General features: G+C 39.8%; 1 protein-coding gene across 2 annotated transcripts in view; it reads left to right on the plus strand.

Annotated features, from left to right (window-relative positions):
• Positions 1 to 19,367, plus strand: part of LOC117664481 (parathyroid hormone/parathyroid hormone-related peptide receptor-like) — a 25,969-nt gene continuing 6,602 nt past the window's right edge. Inside the window, exons 1-10 of one of the 2 annotated variants that reach the window (XM_034415401.2) lie at positions 1 to 356; positions 9,661 to 9,766; positions 10,546 to 10,656; positions 12,369 to 12,493; positions 13,785 to 13,879; positions 14,303 to 14,492; positions 16,823 to 16,976; positions 17,590 to 17,650; positions 18,477 to 18,543; positions 18,883 to 18,977. In XM_034415401.2, coding sequence (XP_034271292.1) covers positions 279 to 356; positions 9,661 to 9,766; positions 10,546 to 10,656; positions 12,369 to 12,493; positions 13,785 to 13,879; positions 14,303 to 14,492; positions 16,823 to 16,976; positions 17,590 to 17,650; positions 18,477 to 18,543; positions 18,883 to 18,977 — 1,082 coding nt within the window. In that variant the 5' untranslated portion in view covers positions 1 to 278. The remainder of the gene's footprint in view (positions 357 to 9,660; positions 9,767 to 10,545; positions 10,657 to 12,368; positions 12,494 to 13,784; positions 13,880 to 14,302; positions 14,493 to 16,822; positions 16,977 to 17,589; positions 17,651 to 18,476; positions 18,544 to 18,882; positions 18,978 to 19,367) is intronic. The other variant, XM_034415402.2, reaches the window with a different exon arrangement.

The following is a 19,367-nucleotide window of genomic DNA, read 5'->3' on the forward strand; positions in this document are numbered from 1 at the left end:
CTGAACATAATTAAGCAGCAGCCTCAGCACCATCTATCAGTTAAATGAATGCTGGTGTCCCAGAAATTTGGAAATCAAACTGGGTTTTTTTGCTGAAGAAGGCTGCTTCTTCTGCAGTTCATCTGTGGATGAACTTGCATGCCAATATTACTAGATCCACAGGACTTCAGTTTGGATTTATGTACTGAAAATACTTTCCTCTTCCTTCAAGAAAGCATTGAACTGGACAATAAAAAAATCTTCTCCCCACTTTGGATGGCACCAGGATTCTGAGAAGGATGGAGGAATTGAGCCAGTTAAGCAGCTTCCTAGGAGTTGCTTTTTGTTTCTCCTTTCTAAATGTGGTCTGTGCTTTGGTAAGCCCTTTTTCTCTTTTCCTTTTTTCGTGTTGCAAGCAATAGGCACAGACAGATAATTGGGGCGTTTAGCATATCAGGCAGAAACAATACCACTGAAATGGGGTTTGGGCACAAGTCCTGTTATCTTGATTCAACTTTACTTTAGGATTATACTCCCATTTATTTCAGGGGAATTTATATGTTGCTAATTGATTTTGTCTCTTATCTTACTCTGGAGCAGAAGCAGTTTATTTGAATTAAACACCTGAACGCTTGGCTAATAAAGCATGTAAAAATTTCCCTTCTCTTGCTTGGACAAATTATTTTGTTTTGCCTTCCTCCAAAATTTTGACACAGATTTGGTGAAATGGACATAGAAAACATGAACACATTTTTGGGGATAAAGCCAGTGGAGATTTTACTTTTGAGTTATCCTGCCTTAGTTATGAAATGTTTCAGGGAATCTAGCTCAGCTTTCCCCAACTTGGGGTTCTCCAACTATATGAGACATTAACTCCCATCACCCAGCTAGTAGGGTTACTATCTGGAAAAGATGAACATTATATTACCAAGTCAGCTAAATGGTGCTCTTTTGAACAGCACAAATCAGTGTTTTTCATATAGTAGCTCTTCTCTGTCTCCCTTCATCTTTTGTAATGTTTATTTTCTTACACCACTAAATCCATTATGGAGGATTATAAAATATCTTCCCATGTGTGTCATCCCAACCATGGTCATGATTATCTATCTGTGCTGTTTTATTGATTTTATTATTTCTCAAAATGTTGCAAGTTGCCTAGCATATGCTGGATGGACATCCATAGCAAGCAAATCAAGAAATAACCACCATAGCTTGTAAATCATAGTTATGACTTACTATACATAAATCCAGTCCATTCTAGTCTGTTCAATAAAGCACAGTTAAGTAAATTTATGTGGTGTGACATAACTATGATATCTATCTAGCTACTGGCTGTTTTACAGTGTGGCTAAGCCATAACATTCTTTGCTTAGTATGTTGTATAACCCAGGAATTGTACTTTGAAAACCAAAATTTAGGCTTCCTGTTTTGAGTGAACCAATAATACAGGATGATTAACAAATTCCAGCTTATTCATATACAGACATCATCAGGAAACAAGCAACACTGTTTTAAATGAATAATTAAATAATGGAATCTATTCTTTTATCCTCCAAACAAGGCTCTAAAAATTAATTTGCAATTAATAATTTCTGCTGGTATGGTTTGCACGGTCTTCAAAGTCTGCTGCATGCATATTGTACACATTTGGAAAATTTCAGGACTATTGTAAGAACTACATCTATGCTGCCACAGTTAGCATTATCAGAAAGATTTTACTGTGATTTGAAAAAAATACTTTGTGTTCCCTGAGGCAAAAATATATGATTAGATATTAGATGAGGATTAGGAAGTTCCAAGTTTAAATCTTTGCTCTACCATACTCTGGATTCAGGTTCATAGATTTTGAACTTTTTAATCATGATTTGTTCTATAAATTGCAAAAAAGATATATGATACAATGGTGCTAAATTTTAAAAATCACATTGTTCATTAGAGTCACCATTGGCCACAGTTGTTGAAAACTGGTAACATACTTTGCTATTATTTTTGAGATGTAATTTAAGGCCTAACAATGTTTTTTTTTTAAGAATACTTCCCAATGCCCCCCTAAAACCAGAAAATCCTAATCTTACCCCCATTGCCTCTATACTCAGCTGACCCCACTCTGGCCATTGAAAGGTGTCCACCTCTGAATATTGTATGACACCAATCATCTAGTAAATGAATGAGTTTGATTCCATCATGATACCTCAGTATAACATAGCACACAAGATAGTTGTGAGGAATCAGTTTGGAGGAAGAGGTACAATCCGTAGGGAGTAGTGGTGGGTTGCCAGTTCTATAGAACTGGTAGTAAAACTGGCGGGAGGCTCTGCCCACCGACTCCGACGTCATCAGAACGCTTCTGTGCATGCGCAGAAGAGTGCGCGAGCAAAGTAAGTGCATGCATGTGGCCCCGTTGCGAACCGGTAGTAAAGATAGGTAGAACCCACCCCTGGTAGGGAGGTACCACCCCCTCCTTTAAGGGTGTGGCAAAATTCTCCCTTATTTTTTGCACTCTGAATAATTTGGGGATTCTGATCAAAAAATAACCCACACAAATATGTCTCAAACAGTTGTGAAGTTTGTCTATATGTACATACTGATACAAGGAGTTTTCTATCAAGGTTATTTTCCGAAGTGCATCTAGTCCATTTTTAGTTTTATAATCTTAGTATTTGTTTTATGTAGGAAACTAGTTGAACCTGCCTAAAGAGCCAATAGCCCATCCAGTTCAGACCATAAACATGGAGAGGATGCTCCTCTTCCAATGCTTCTTGGAATTCTAGAGATCATAAACAACCATCAGAATAGCTGAGTGACAGCAAAATCAGATCTGGCATGTGGGTGGATACTCAGAAAATTCCTGGACTTAAAGCTAGAATGGGAAATGAAAAGATTCGTAAAAGAAGACAATCTTCAAGCGATTGGTTGGTTGATTGGGCATATCTCATTGCACTGAATTCAGAAGTAGGTTTCAATTTCGGCTGCTACTGGTTTGCTCGCAGGTGCACACACGCTCATGTGCACGCACAATGCTTCTGCACATGTGCAAAAGCTTCTGCACATGCGCAGAGACATCCGGGCAGGTGGGCGGAGCCTACCACCGCTACCTGTTTGCCCAATACGGAGCAAACCGGTAGTAACCTACCGCTGACTGAATTCCAGTAAATAATGAAACAAAATCTATGTGCACCATCCTTAGTTTCTTGAATAAATAAAATTATTGTAATAAATATGTTTTCTATACTTCTTTATGTATGTTCATCCTGCTGCCCTGCTCTCTGGAACAAGGTTTGGTAGTAAATGTCAATTCCTCCAATCTTACATGTATCAAAATCAAATAAAACCAAACATTTTATTCAAGAATAAGACCATACAATATAAAAAGTGTGAATATAAATACATATGTATGTCAATCTACAAGCAATAAGTATGCATATGTCATAACAAAGGCAGAAGAATGAAATATACAATATAAAAAGTACAGGGATAGAAGTACAATTGTAATATAACAAAATGATATAGAATGCAAATAAGTAAATGAATCAATCTTCAACCACAAGTTAGGCAAATAACATATAATGAAGCACAAAACTGGGGAACTTGGCTGGATACATTTGGGTTCTTATCAGATAAGAGGAGTGACAAATATTGTGGAAATTATGCTCTCTGCCCCAAAATGTCTGTGGAGAGGAGAATCATCCCTGAGTCCTTGTGAGGGGAACAACAGAAAAGGATATGGCTCTAAGACTCTATCAAGTCATTACCTGTGTTACAAAGGCTGCTAGGTTCAGATTTAACTGAAATCTCTCAGAAAAATGACCCATTTTATGGATATAGATAGAAGAATCTTTATGCAAGCTATAATGAAGCCCCAGTGGAAAGCTCATTTCCTTTCAAGACCACAAGGGGGCATTTCCTTTCTAAGATTCACAATAGTTCAAAGTTACTTCTTCTTTCCACTTTGCTCATGTTGCAATAAACTCCTCTGCTTGTTTGGTTGTTGACATAATTGTCATCTCTGCCCTGAGAAATGTTACCATTTGGCTTGTCTCTCATTCACATAAATACTTCAGCCGTGTTATGAGCCACCACAGCAGTTGATCCTGGGATTTCCTAAATGCAAAGCATCTGTTATCTTTTAAATTTCTCCGCTGCTTGAAAAAACTAAAATCCAATCCACATAACTGATATCCACAAAAATGATAAACAGACAAGTATGTTGCAAGACTTTTATTTATTGATGTATTTGAAATTTGTGTTAATCCCACTTGGTCTTATTTACAGGCATTATTAGTTCCTGTTTACATTTGTCCCACAAGAAAAACGGATTGCGTGTGTGTGGAGGGAGAAGAGAGGAAAGAATAAACAAAAGCCATTCCAGTTGTTAAAGTTACAATTCTTGTAACAACTAACTAGGCTGATGGAATAGCTGTTGACTAAGGAATTAAAACAGCAAGGTCCTGTAAAGCACTATTTTTCAAATGTGGCAACTTTAAGATATGTGGACTTCAACTCCCAGAATTCCCCAGCCAACTTCTGGGAGTTGAAGCCTACACATCTTATGTAGCCAAATTTGAAAAACACTGGGGCAAGGCAATAATCCTGGTACTTCTCCCATCCTTGCAGATTTCCAGAGGGTAAAGGAAAAGTATAACCACCCATTTCTGATTTCTGGTAGACTTGAATATAACACATACATTTTCAATTGCCCCAATTCCCCCTTTCTGTTTGTCTCTGGATTGCTTGTTAACTTTAGTATGGAGTTGTTAAAAGCTACACTGGACAAGAGGTGCCTTGTTCTCCACTGGCTCGGCTGTTATGCATCCCTATGTGATCTGAGAGAGCAATTGGAGAATGACTGTTTGTTCAGGGGGTGAGAGGTGTAACATGGCAATGTAGGAATTGCAGAGTCTGCAGAAGAAGAATTTCAGAAGCTAGCAGGGAATCTTTGATATCTTTGCCAACTGAAGGAGGTCACCTTAAACATTATTTCTATCCATCTATCCACCCAACGAACTGGATGTCACAATTTCAATAAATACAGAGATTTTAATATCATCATTACAGACAGCCCTTGATTTATGACCACAACTGAGCCCAAAGTTTCTGTTACTAAGCAAGACATTTGACAAGTGAGTTTTGCCCCATCTTACGAATTTCCTTGTCACAGTTATTAAGTGAATAATTGCAGTTGTTAAGTTAGTAAAATGGTTGTTAAAGTGAATCTGGCTTTCCCATTGACTTTGCTTGTCAGAAGGTCGCAAAAGGTGGTCATGTGACTCCAGGACAATGCTATTGTCATAAATATTTGATCATATGACCATGAGAACGCTGCAATGGTCGTAACTATAAAAAAATGCATAAATCACTTTTTTCAGTTCTGTTGTAACTTTGAACTGTCACTAAACAAACTGTTGTAAATTGAAGACTACCTGTACTGTTGCTGCATTTTTATTTAATATATGCTTGCATTTTTATTTATTTGTATCTCGTATTTATTATTTTTACAAATAACTCAAGATGGTGAACATATCTAGTACACTTCCATTCTATTTTTCCCTGCAACAACAACAGGTGAGTTGGCCTGAGAGAGGGGGATTGGCCCAAGATCACCCAGCTGGCTTTCATGGATAAAGCAGCACTTGAACTCGTGGTCTCCTTCTTACTAGCCTGATGCCTTAACCATTGTCGCTGATGGTCTTGAAGCAATAGCAATAGCAATAGCAATAGCAATAGCAATAGCAATAGCAATAGCAATAGCAGTAGCAGTAGCAGTAGCAATAGCAATAGCAATAGCAATAGAAATAGAAATAGCACTTAGACTTATATACAGCTTCATAGTGCTTTTACAACCCTCTCTAAGCAGTTTACAGAGTCAGCATATTGCCCCCAACAATCTGGGTCCTCAAGCAAGGTTCACCCATGGTCCAGTCTTCTCCAACTTGATGCCCTCCACAAGTGTTGGGTGTCAGCTGGCTGGAATGCTGGGAACTAAAGCATTTGTACATCTACAAAAGCGCACTAAGCTTTAACCATGTTTTTCAGAACAAATAAACATTAGTTCATGTCCACACATCTCAGCTGTAAACCTTATTTTACAGGTTGTAATGGAGGTAAATAATACACCAAGAAAACTAAATTAAAATGTAGCTTAGTAAGGATATGCAAACCCAATGTATTTCAATAATTTATAATAATTAAAATGTTACCCCATACTCATCCAAAAAAACAACAACCCAAAACCCATGAATTATGGAACCCATAGATTTTATTATATTGCATTAATGATTTCCAAGATATGAACCTGCTAATATCTCCCCCTCTCTCTCTGCTTTTTGATTTTATGACTCACATTTTGTTCATGTCCAATCTGAAAAGCTTGCCTTTTATTCCTAGCACTAAACAGTTGGCAGCATTGTCCCTGATGAATCTCCTCATTACCAGCTGGGGCTTCATCAGGGCCCTATTGCAGCTCCCCCATACATATACACACACTCCAGGGGCTACCACAGACACAATGGAAATTTCATTAATGTGAAAGTCTTTATCAAGATTTGCAGATGAGCAACCTAATTGCAGCTGTCATTACTGGGGCCCACTTGAGTAATCTCTAGTGCTGCCTTGCTTTATCTTACTGAACTCTCCCATTTCCTGACAATTTTTCACAGGAAATGAGTCAGTCCTTGACTAACACAATGCAATCTCAAAGTCATGCTCTGAACATAGCTTTTTATACATCTGATGCCACCAAAAAGTTTGGCTTCCCTGGACCATCTCCTACGGCTCATAATTAAGGGAGCATTTTTCAGGAGCCATTCTCAGATTACTTAAACTGTTATGTGTTTCTCTCAATCCATCCCTGTCTATTTATCCATCCATCCATCCATCCATCCATCCAATATCTAGACTAATCTCTATTTCTCCAACCTATATGCCTCCAGATTTGCTGGAGTTCAGGTTCCCCAAAGCCTCAGCCAGCATACTCCTCCAAACAAGTCAGAAAAATAATAGATGGATCAAATATAGCCTTACTGATATCGATATCAATATACAATGATTTGTATTATTTGCCACAGCCTTAGAATGCGATCAAAATAATTAATAGAACACAATCATGATTTTTGTTTCAGAAGCAAAATTTTAATTTCTATACAGGTAGTCCTTGACTTACAACAATTTGCTTAGTGACCGATCAAAGTTACAACAGCATTGAAAAAAGTGACTTTTGATCATTTTTCACGCTTACAACCATTGCAGCATTCCCATGGTCATATGATCAAAATTCAGGCACTAGGCAACTGGCATGTATTTATGATGGTTGCACTGTTCCGGCGTCCTGTGATTGCCACTTGTAATCTTCCCAGACAGCTTCCTATAAAATCAATGGAGGAAGCCAGACTCAATGACCACATGATTCACTTAACAGGTGAAGTGATTCTATTAACAACTGTGGCATAAAACATCATAACATAACATGCAACTCACTTAACAATTGCCTCACTTAGCAACATAAATTTTGGGCTCAATTATGGTCATACATTGAGGACTACCTGTATTTGCTTTTAATCTTATTGCAAACCTCCTAGAGCCATGATGGCGAACTTATGGCATGGGTGCCACAGGTGGCACACGTAGCCATATCAGTGGGCACGTATGCTCAGCTTCGGCGCGCATGCGCATGCTGGCCAGCTGATTTCCAGGCCTTCTGGGCCCACCAGAAATAGTGAAACAGGCTGTTTCCTGCCTCCGGAGGACCTTGAGAGGTGGTGGGGAAGGCCCGTTTTTCTTTCTCCCCAGCCTCCTAGAAAGGCTCTGGAGGCTGGGGAGAGCAAAAAACGGGCCTACTGTGCTATCACGTGCCAGGAGTGTGGGGAGATTGGGGGGGTCATGCGCGCGTAGGGGCAAGGCACATAGAATTATGGGTGTGGGCACACACGTGCATGACTCCCCCCCCCACTCCTGGCATGCAATGGCAAAAAGGTTAGCCACCACTGTACTAGAGTCTTGGAAGATGGACCGTACATGAATTAATATAAACAAATCAATAAATGTGAAATTTAAAAGGGGGGGGGAGATGGTGAGGAATAAAGCTTGACCCCTGGTGACTTGATACATATCCTTGTAGTTTTGTGGGAAGCAAAGACTGAAGTTCCCTTCTTCCAGAATATTTCTATATTTTCCCTGCTTAGCATAAAGCCTTAGTTTCCCCAGGGTCCTCCATCCAAGTACCAATCAGGCCTAGTCCTGCTTAATTTCTGAAAGATCAGGAGAGAGGTGATAGGTTTAACCTGCTGAAGCTATTGGACAACACTTTACACTCTTCTTCTTCTAACATGATTTTGTTATGATTTTAAACAGCAGGGACTACAGGAATAACAAATGTAGCCCTGAATTATATGGGCACAGTCCAGGAGTGGGTTCTACTTACCTTTACTACCGGTTCGCAACAGGGCCGCACATGTGCATTCACTTTGCTCGCATGCATGCTCTTCTGCGCATGTGCAGAAGCGTTCTGATGACGTCGGGGTCAGTGGGCGGAGCCTCCCGCCGGTTTTACTACCGGTTCTATAGAACCAGTGCGAAGCGGGGGCAACCCACCACTGGCACAGTCGTGTTCAGCATATCAGTGAAGAAATGAATGGAAATTGTATGAATTGGCTAAAGTAAGTTTGGGAGTATCTTCTCAAACTAGCAATAATTAGACTATTGTGAAAAATCGGTGCTACCTGAAAGCACAGCTTGTGAAGAGGTTTGTAAGGTTCCCAAAAATGACTTTTTTACAGATATTATATTACATGTATAAGATCTGTCATGTATGTATCAGACTCTCAACAAGATCAGCACCAGGTTTCAGAAAAACTGCTGCTCAACTCCTGGAATTAGAAAATGGAGGGGGTTCATGAATGCAGGGTGATTTTTATTGCCAGTGAGCTAGAATACAATGACATTTTCTTAATTCAGAATGTGTAAAAGAGTCACAGAACTTTAGTATTTGGGAACTAGCCAGCGGTGGGTTGCCCCCAGTTCGCACTGGTTCTATAGAACCAGTAGTAAAACCGGTGGGAGGCTCCGCCCACCAAGCCCGACGTCATCATAACGCTTCTGCGTGCGGCCTCGTTGCGAACCGGTAGTAAAGGTAAGTAGAACCCACCCCTGGAACTAGCCAATAAGAAAAAACTCCCGGCAGCTGGATACTGTACAGCAGAAGTTCTCCCTTTTACTTTCCGTAGAAATATTATCTTCAGGTGATTCTATCTGCAATCTTCAGACTCCTTGAGTGCCAATCCATTTTCTCTGTCCTATTTCACTTTCACTTTCGACTAGGTATCCAAAATATGGTGATGTATGAGTGAATGAATGAAGATTGATCATTGTTTAGGATTGAATTATGTTTGTTTGTGCTTCTTTGTCTGACTAACTTATCTCTCCCCCCTCCTATAGCAATTATTGTATTATATTTGGTGTCGATTTGATAGCTGATGTGGCACAATATCCTCAGAAGGTCTTGCAGAGCAGACTTGATCACCCTATTTTGTTTGGAAATAAAACTCAAATAAATTTGTATTTCTCTTTCCCAGGACTAGGTTGGTGGATTGATATTTCATGAACCCAGTTTTGGGAAAGAAGGAGCCAGATGTAAATGAATGGAGCAGCCCCCTGTGTCTTACTTCTCTCTCCTTATATGTTTGGCAGGTGGACACTGATGATGTTCTAACCAAAGAAGAACAGATTTATTTGCTGAATGAAGCAAAATCAACATGTCACAATCAGATAAATGGCCAGAAAGAGCAAATCCAAGGTACAAGTTTTGATTTTATATTGTTATAAAAACATTGGCTATGTGTTCTAATGGAAATCCAAGATTTGCTGCCATTATAGGAAAACCATGGATGGGTGCCGGTTGTGCTCCAAATTCTATTCAGACCACTCTACCTTGTTGGTAATCCTTAATTTACAACTATTTGAAATTATGATAGATCTCTGTAGCGGCACCTAAAACCCAGTTCTGATAGATACTCCACCTCTAAGGTCATAAGTCGGCATTTACTTCTGGATTTTGGCAAAACTGGATCACAGTGAACCATTGCTTTGCTTAAAAACCATCGCAAAAAAAAGTCATAACATTAGGCCTGATTCACTTAACAATGACATCACTTAGTAACAGAGGTTCTGGTCCCAATTGTGGACATAAGTCAAGGACTACCTGTAAACTCTTCAAGAACTATAATGCAAGCCATCTATTCAGTTTAAGCACAGCACTAAAATAAGAGGCATATTGGCTATTGTCTGCATTGGGGTTTTAAATTGGGGGCCGATTGATTTAATTTATTTTAGCTATCTTAACTTTTATATTGTATGTATTTTAATTTCAGCTGTTCACCGCCCTGAGTCCCTAGGGGGAGAAGGGTGATATATAAATTCAAATATAAATAAATAAATAAATAAATAAATAAATAAATAAATAAATAAATAAATAAATAAAATCATTTTAAAATCTCTTTTTACCCCTCTGTTCATGATTCTTTCTTTCTTTCCCACATCTCTTTCCCTTGACTTGTGAAACAATAACCTTGTTAGATGGTTATTGTTTACCTGAATGGGATGGAATCATTTGCTGGCCAGCAAGTCTCCCAGGTAAAAAAGTAGTGGTTCTTTGTCCAGACTACATCTATGACTTCAACCATCATGGTAAGTTTGTTATCATAGAATCCTGTAAAAGTCTATAAGATCTTTTGGATATTTGAGGATTTTAATTGCATCTTTAAATTTAGCACCCAATTTTTTAAAAAGTGGGTCTGACACTGAAATTATAGAAGGCAGGAAATAAGATTTTGAATATTTTCCTGTTTATGGTCCTAAAGAAAATGGCATCCCCTAAGAATGTTTTTGGAACAATCATTTACATGGGATGCCAATCTATTTTTTTAATGCAAAGAGACTGTGATACTATGGATAAGATGTTGGACTAGGGCTGAGGAAACTCAGCTTCAGGTCCATCTTGGTTTGGTTTGGTTTGGGGTCAGCCCAACTCATACAGTTGTAACTATAGAGAGAACTTAGATAAATATAAATACATAATCCTATTCTGAGCTTCTGGAATAAAGGCAGACTATAAAGATCCGGTTGCTTTCAGATACTGGAAGAAATTCAATCTATATAACGGAGTCAAAGGTTAAAGGCTCAAAAAGTTAAGATGGCATTAACACCATGTAATGAGTTCCCAGCCTCTTTTTCCATCTCTTATAACAGGGGTCTCCAATCCCTGGGCTGTGGCCCACTATCAGGCCATGGCCTATTTGCAACTAGGCTGCGCAAACTGGGCTGGCGTGCACATGTGTATGCCACTCAACTTGTGCAAGTCAACCTGTGCTTTCATGAGCATGCATGCCAGTCCGCTACTTGCATGGCCTGGTTCCCCTCCCACTCCCCCGCTGGGCCACCAAGCCACAAGATTGAGGACCGTTGTCTTATATGACGTAGGTAAAAAGGGCCAGCTTCATTCATGCAGTTTCATGACTATCTTGACATATACACTCCTATGGTTGTTCTACATCAGTCCCCAAACAATGAAGTCAGTTATGTCAGACTTCAACTCCCATCAACTTCAAGCTAGCATAAGTATCTATAAGGCGACAGATTGAAGCAAGGACAACACTCTTTCTTTCTTTCCTGCTGAAGAAATGTGGCACTTTTTTTTTTTGCTGCAGAGCAAAAGGAGTGTCAAGCATATCAAAGTAACTTAGACAAAATGTTGTGTTGTTTACAGAAAAGAGCAAAATGATGCTCTTCCTTTCCATACAAGAAATTGAACTGTGCCTCTGTGCTGGGAATCAGGCAGCTTTCCTCACTATTCCTTGACACAGTGTTGGGAACATTATTGGGTTTATCATTCTTTCATATAATGCAGCTAAGGAGCAGCACTTCGTCTAATGTCAATGTTTGAATTTCTAGGAGTTGAATGACAGATCGCTTGGAAATCCCAGAGCTGAAGACTAGATTTTTGAGATAAAGAAACCTTTTGAGAGAAAGCACTGGCAAAACATTTCCATTTTGTTTCTAAGTAAGCTACACCGATCTAGCCACCAAACCCCAAACAATTAACATTTACCTTTTTATATTCATAAAAATGGACTATGGCAAGCCTTAGTTGAATCTCCTACTTTGACTGGTTTGAAGGTTCTTTTGCAGGAGTGCTTTTAGAATTTGGTAGAAAAAGTCAAAATGGCAGTGCTGACAGGGCAGTAAAATTTTGCTTGGTTTTGTGTGTGTGTGTTGTGACAACATAGATAATAGAGGAGTTTTGATCATATCCACATAGCTACCATCTTGACTGTTTGTACTATCCTCTGTAGACAACCCTGGGTTTTTTCATACCTCTTTCCCCTTGTTCTTTATTTCAGGTCATGCCTACAGACGTTGTGATGATGATGGAAACTGGCAATTGGTCCCTAATACGAACAAGACCTGGGCCAATTACACAGAATGTGTCCTCTTCTTTGCCCCAGAACAGCAGGACCAAGAAAAGGTGAAAGTTTGCAATTCTTTGTTTGCAATAGAGGGAAAAATCATGAAAGGGATCCCCTCGGCATTGTTGCTTCCTTTATATTTTTTTGTAGAACTGAAAAAAGACTGTTTCATTTAAGGCCCATTTGTTTTAGAAAAAAAGCCTTGTTACTTGATCTGTTGATCAGTTAATTTACAGCACCTTATCCACTTTGTTAATTTGAAAAGTTAAGCACAATGAGACCCAATTATTATTTTGGTGAAAATTCTTAAGGAACTTTCTTGGTAACTACACTAGGATTTTTAAAAAAAAAATGCAGCAGGAGATGGCAGTAGTAATAAACTTCTGTATTATTGCCATGATACTTGTGTGAATCATTACAGGATTCCCTGTAAGTGACCATAAACTGACTTTAGCATTTAGCATTGGCCTGATTTATTGGACCTTCAATACATATTATTATTCCATTCTGCTGTTTCTGCTCAAATGAAATAGATGGGATCTTCTTTATATATATATATATATATATAATACATACATACATATGTTTTCTTTTCTTTTTGTAGGCCTTTATGTGTATTTCTCTTTAGCCAGGTTCTTCCTACATAAACCAAGATTTTTATGCAGCCCTAGTTCAGTGAAATCACAATCCACTGTGTGTGTGTGTATATATATATATATATATATATAAATATATATAAATATATATATATTTATTTTGTTCTTTTAATTCGTAGGTTCATATGTATAATACTTTTCTAGTCAGGGTTTTTTCCTATGTAGCTCAAGATGTTTGTATAGCCATAGTGGGGTGATATCTCAAATCACCACTTTCAGGCTTTATCAGACATTTTGTGTTGTCTGTTGTGAGACTTAAGGGAGACTGGGATAGTACTATTTCTGTCTTATGAGACTTCTTCAGCCAGCCACATCCTTATTTTATAACTCCTCCCTGTAAAGGTCAAATATTTATTTTTATTTTGTTCTTTTAATTCATAGGTTCACATGTATAATACTTTTCTAGTAGGGATTTTTTCCTACGTAGCTCAAGATGTTTGTATAGCCATAGTGGGGTGATATCTCAAATCACCACTTTCAGGCTTTATCAGACATTTTGTGTTGTCTGTTGTGAGACTTAAGGGAGACTGGGATAGTACTATTTCTGTCTTATGAGACTTCTTCAGCCAGCCACACATATATATATATATATATACACATACACACACACACACACACACCCAAGTTAGCATAATGATCTTAAAGTGATCTTAAAGCTTCATTATTCAGGTATATTTCTCTTTTCTTTTTCTAGGAGGTGTTTGACCGTTTGCACATCATCTATACAGTTGGTTATTCTATCTCCCTGGCCTCCCTTGTGGTTGCTATGTGTATCCTTTGCTTCTTCAAGTAAGGACAGAGGCCTATTGTATATCCCTATCTCTGTTGTATGGCTATAACATTGGCTTTTCCACTGTTGCAAACCAATTTAGTCAATGGATTAGGAAGAAAACTCAGATGCAAGCCCTCTCTGGGCTTTGAAGCGGAGAAATCTTGGGTCTCTCTCAGTTAAACTAAAAGAGTGTTTTTCAGACTTGACAATTCAAAAATCTGTGAACTTCAGCTCCCAGAATTCTTCAACCAGCATGACTGGCTGGGGAATTCTGGGAATTGAAGTCCATACATCTCCAAGTTGCCATGGTTGAGAAACACTGAATATAGAAGGTAAAAAGAAAGAGAAGCTACATCACATATGTCTCCTTGGAAGAAAGACTAGATTAAAAATACAACTAATGGGTAAATTAAACCTTTCCTGTGTGTTGTGTATTAAAGGCGCCTTCACTGCAATCGGAACTATATCCATCTCCACCTTTTTGCCTCTTTCATCTGCCGAGCTGGGAGCATCTTTGTGAAAGATATAGTTTTATATTCTACCTTCCGACCGGAAGGACTGTTGAAAGGACAAGACCATGATTGGGATGCTGAAGAGCTGACCCTCACTTTGGGATCCAGAACCCAGTTGGTAAGTTCCATGACAAAAGAATTTCTTGGTGACTCCTTCCCCCCAATGAGCTGACATTGCTTCAAGCAAATTTGTTTGGATCCTGTTGTTGAATAAACCACAGTAGTTGGGGGGGGGGTCAAAGAAGCATGTTCAGCTGCACCCTCAAGCCCTGGGAGTGGGTTTGTTTTCAATGAATGGTTTCTGGTAATTAATAGTTAAGTTACACTTCCCATAGTATGGTTTAAAAGGACAAGTCCTTATAGGTTCCTTTGTTCATAAAGGCAGAAAAACAACAATACAGTCTTTCAAACAATGTCCCCAGATTGCACAATGAGTCCTACAAGTAGTTATTCCCAATGGGCAGTAAATTCAAAGTAACACAATTAATATAGTATACCAGTGATGGCTAACCTTTTTGCCATCGTGTGCCAGGAAGGAGGGGGGCGGGGGAGGTTCGCACACGCACGTGCCCACACCCATAATTTTATGCACCCCGCCCTGCGCATGCGCGCCCAACCTCCCCTCCCCCCTTGCTCCTGGCCCATTTTTCTTTGTCACCTGGCTCCAGATCCTCTCTATGCATCTGGGGAGGGCGAAAATAGCCTTCCCCACCTACCCCCAGGCCCTCCGGAGGCAGAAGACAGCATGTTTCCCTACTTCTGGTGGTCCCAAAAGGCCTGAAAATCAGGTGGCTGGCACGCACATGCGCGCCAGAGCTGAGCTGGCGTGCCCACTGATATGGCTATGCGTGCCACCTGTGGCACGCGTGCCATAGGTTTGCCATCACGGTAATATACAAAACATGACAACTCATAGGACAGGTAGTCCTCAACTTGTGACCGCAACTGAGTCCAACATTTCTGTGGCTTAACATTTTGTTAAGTGAATTTTGCCCCATTTTACGACCTTTCTTAACATAGTTATTAAGTGAATAACTGCAGCTGTTAAGTTAATAACATAGTTGTTAAGTGAATCTGACTTCCCCGTTGACTTTGCCTGTTAGAAAGTTGCAAAAGGGGATCACGTGACCCCAGGATACTGCAACCGTCATAAATACAGGCCAGTTGCCAAGCATCCAAATTTTGATCACAATACCATGGGGACATGAAATGGTCCTAAGTGTGAAAACAGTCATACGTCACTTTTTTCAGTGCTGATGTAATTTCGAATGGTCACTAAGTGACATGTTGTAAGTTGAGAACTACCTGTATTTACCAGAACACCTTAATAGAAATTCTGCATTCAGTACAGCAGTATCAGCAGTTGTGGTAGTGCAGTGGTTAGAATGCAGTATTACAGGCTAATTCTGCCAACTGCCAAGGGTTCGATTCTCACCAGCTCAAGGTTGACTCAGCCTTCCATCCTTCCAAGGTCGATAAATTGAGGATGCAGATTGTTGGGGGCAATAGGCTGACTCATATTGTGGCCCGCTAGTGGCCTGTATGGATTGTTGCTGATCCTAACAATGAGGAGGCTGGTGTGGTGCTGCGCCAGCAGCCTCTGCAGCCAGCACTCGAGTCGGACAGTGAGGAGGCTGGAGAAGATGTAGTACCAGAGGCAAGGATTCAGTCAGGGCCTTCAGTACCTCCAGAGGCTCCTTTAAGTGAAGAGGATGAAGAGGAGGAGCCTCTTCTCAATGCACGGGCACGCAGAGCGGCCAAAAGGCAGGAGTGGTTCCTCAGGAGGAGGTCTCCTCGAGAGTAAGGCTTGGGGCTAATTGGCCACTCCCTTAGCCTATTTAAGAAAGAACGCAGCTTGCAACAAGCTGCAGGAAACAACTTTAGTTCACTAATCATCACATGAGGATTTCTCTGCAACCTTGCTTCTGGGCTTTCTGCCAACTCCAGTAAGACTTTGACTATCTTATCTGTGGAATTCTGGCAGGCTGTTAAGAATGCTTATTAACAGCCGGCATTTACTAAAACTGTGTTATTTGAGTAAACTAAGTTTTGTTCAGAGTTTATGTGTGCTGTGTTCTTTGGGATCCGTAGCTGGGGCAGAACAACTCTGTAAACCATTTGGAGATGCTGTACAGCACTGTGAAGCGATATATAAGCATAAGGACTATTGCTATTGCTATCAAATGCTTGGAGTAAACCAGAAAAAAACATTAGGTACTTTGCACGATCTTCTTGGCAGCTGCCTGACACTGAAGACAAAATGTTAAAGGAAGTAGAGTTGAGTTTGATCCAGTAAAACACTTTTAGAATTGAATAACTTGCACTGTATCTATAGGAACAGACAGGATTGCAAGAAACTGAAATATCAGAACCTAAAAGCAGCTACACGCTCTTGGCTGTGCCAGTTTAGCTAAAAGACATGTGTGGTATGTTTCTCCATTCCTCCAGGCAGGTTGCAAAGTAGCAGTGACTGTCTTCCTCTATTTCCTGGCTACCAATCACTATTGGATCTTGGTGGAAGGCCTCTACCTCCACAGTTTAATCTTCATGGCTTTCCTGTCCAACAAAAGCTACTTGTGGGCCCTCACCCTCATTGGATGGGGTAAGAACAGTCCAGTTCGCAGGTTATCCTCTGCTGTTATCCTCAGCTTATCTCTGACTCTGCAAATTGGATTAGTAGCTTAATGTAGAGATACTGAAGGATGCAGGTTTACTCCCCACCCTCAATGTAAAAGGCTTTTAAACTCTTGTAATTTCAGCAGCAGCAGGGAAAATCCAAAAAATCAAAAGGGCATCCCCAATTGCACAGTTAAAAGCACTGCTCCTTTTACATGTGTTACAAGGGGTGAAGCTTTGATCACAAGGTCATGATCATTGTCTTCTTTTCTGACCCCTCTTCCAGAATGTCCCTGATTACTTCAGTTGTGCTCTTGGGCTACCAGAACTGCCTCTGGTGCCTCTTACTAGTTTCTCTGCTCTAACGTTGTGAGCTCCCACTCACTCAGCATCTGCTGAGGGAGATCCTTTCCACTGCACTAGGTATTGTAGTCTCCCCTTAAGGTGTCTCGAGTTCCCAACTTTTTACTATTTCTCTCACCCTTCAGGATGAAGGGATAGGTATGGTGTTATTCTGTTTTTCCCCTGGTGTCTTGTTAAGATATCACTGGAAACCCAGATCTCTTTCTGCTTGCTTTTCTTTTTCTTCTTCCTTTGAGGGTCACCTGCTGTCTTTGTATCCATCTGGGCCGGTGTAAGAGCATCTCTGGCAGATACACAGTACGTAGCTTCTACTTTGCTTACATCTTACCCTGAAAGATTGGAAGCAAACTACCCTCACCACAGTGGCAGGGAGGGAGTAAGGGTCTAGGGCAGGGGTCAGCAACCTGCGGCTCTGGAGCCGCATGTGGCCCTTTCACCTCTTGGCTGTGGCTCCCTGTCACTCAAAATATATGTCACAACTGCCAATGTGCGATACCCACTGGCACACGATTTATTGAGCTTTTCGACCCCTCCGGTAGGCCAACTATGGATAAATCCAAGAAAAGAAAAATTTCAGAAGAAAATAGAACTGCATATGCTAGTTTTGTGGCCACTCAAGAAATAGTCAGGCACGGGAAGGGTTTTGTGGCTCCCAGTGTTTTCTTTTCTGTGGGAAACGGGTCCAAATGGCTCTTTGAGTGTTTAAGGTTGCAGACCCCTGGTCTAGGGAGTAGAGATTAAATCTCCAAATCTCAAATGGTACTCAAGGTGTGCATCCCGGGCATTTTCCTTAGAACCCACCAGGTTTTATGCCACTCCCATTTTTTTACACACATATAGATATGTGTAGATGGATGACATTTATATAATTGGCATCAATACTGTAAAACAATGCATTAGCTTCCAGGATCATTTCTTTTAAATCCCTGAAGAAGGCTGTAAGCTTTCTTGAAAAGTAAACTCAGTGGGTATTTCAAAAAGACTACCTGAACAGAAAAAGAGGAGAAAGAATTGTGGATACTAAAAATAATTTTCTGTGATTGTGGAAGAGTTGGGAGAGAGGTTAGGTCATATCCTGATTAAAATAAACTTTTATGGATGAATGCAAGTCTCTCTCTTTCAGATGCTGGGACCTCAGTGCTGGAAACATGAAATGGATCTACCAGGTCCCAATCTTAGCAGCGATCATGGTAAGAAGGGCAAAGAATGTCTGGGAGTTTGGTAATACATGTTTCCTGTGGCTGACTTACTAATCATATTTATAATGCTTTCAATTAAGTAAATCATTCAGTCATTAAGCAAATCCAGTTTGCCCCATTAACTTGGCTTGTTGGAAGTCAGTCAGGAAGATCCCAAATGGTGATCACATGACACACACACCCTCCATGCTACAACCATTGTAAATAGATGCCAGTGGCCAAACACCTGAATTTGGTCATCAAATGAATGATTGTAAGTCAAGGACTATAAAGCAAGTAATTCCACCACTATAGAAAATGTCTATCTCAATGTTTCTGTGTTGCTGGCAGGTGAACTTTTTTCTTTTCCTCAACATTGTGAGAGTACTGGCATCCAAATTATGGGAAACAAACACAGGGAAATTAGATCCACGACAACAGTACAGGTATGTATTTAGGCATAGCAGAACTAGATTTTCTGTTAGCTCTGCAGTAAACTATTATTTCAGTTCTTTTAATTGAGAATGTTAATAGCAATCTTGTTAACATTCTGGAATACAATGGTCACTTCCATTTTCAACTATATTTTCATTACTTTAGATTACTTAGCAGCAAAGTGATTTTTTTTTTCCAGATCCTATCTGTGAAGTCAAAATGGTTTATCATGCTGGATCTCCACCAATTCTTGCAACATCTTTCTTTTTTTAAAAAAGAAATCCCCTAAAATAACAAGAACTATTAAATAGACCCCAATTTATACTATCCACAATAGAATTTTAACATGAATTTTAATGGTTGTCTTAGTTTTTTAATAATATTATTAAATATAATATTTA

The sequence above is a fragment of the Pantherophis guttatus genome, chromosome 4 (assembly GCF_059756535.1).
Source record: "Pantherophis guttatus breed Tessera chromosome 4, ASM5975653v1, whole genome shotgun sequence".
NCBI classification, from domain to species: Eukaryota; Metazoa; Chordata; class Lepidosauria; order Squamata; family Colubridae; genus Pantherophis; species Pantherophis guttatus.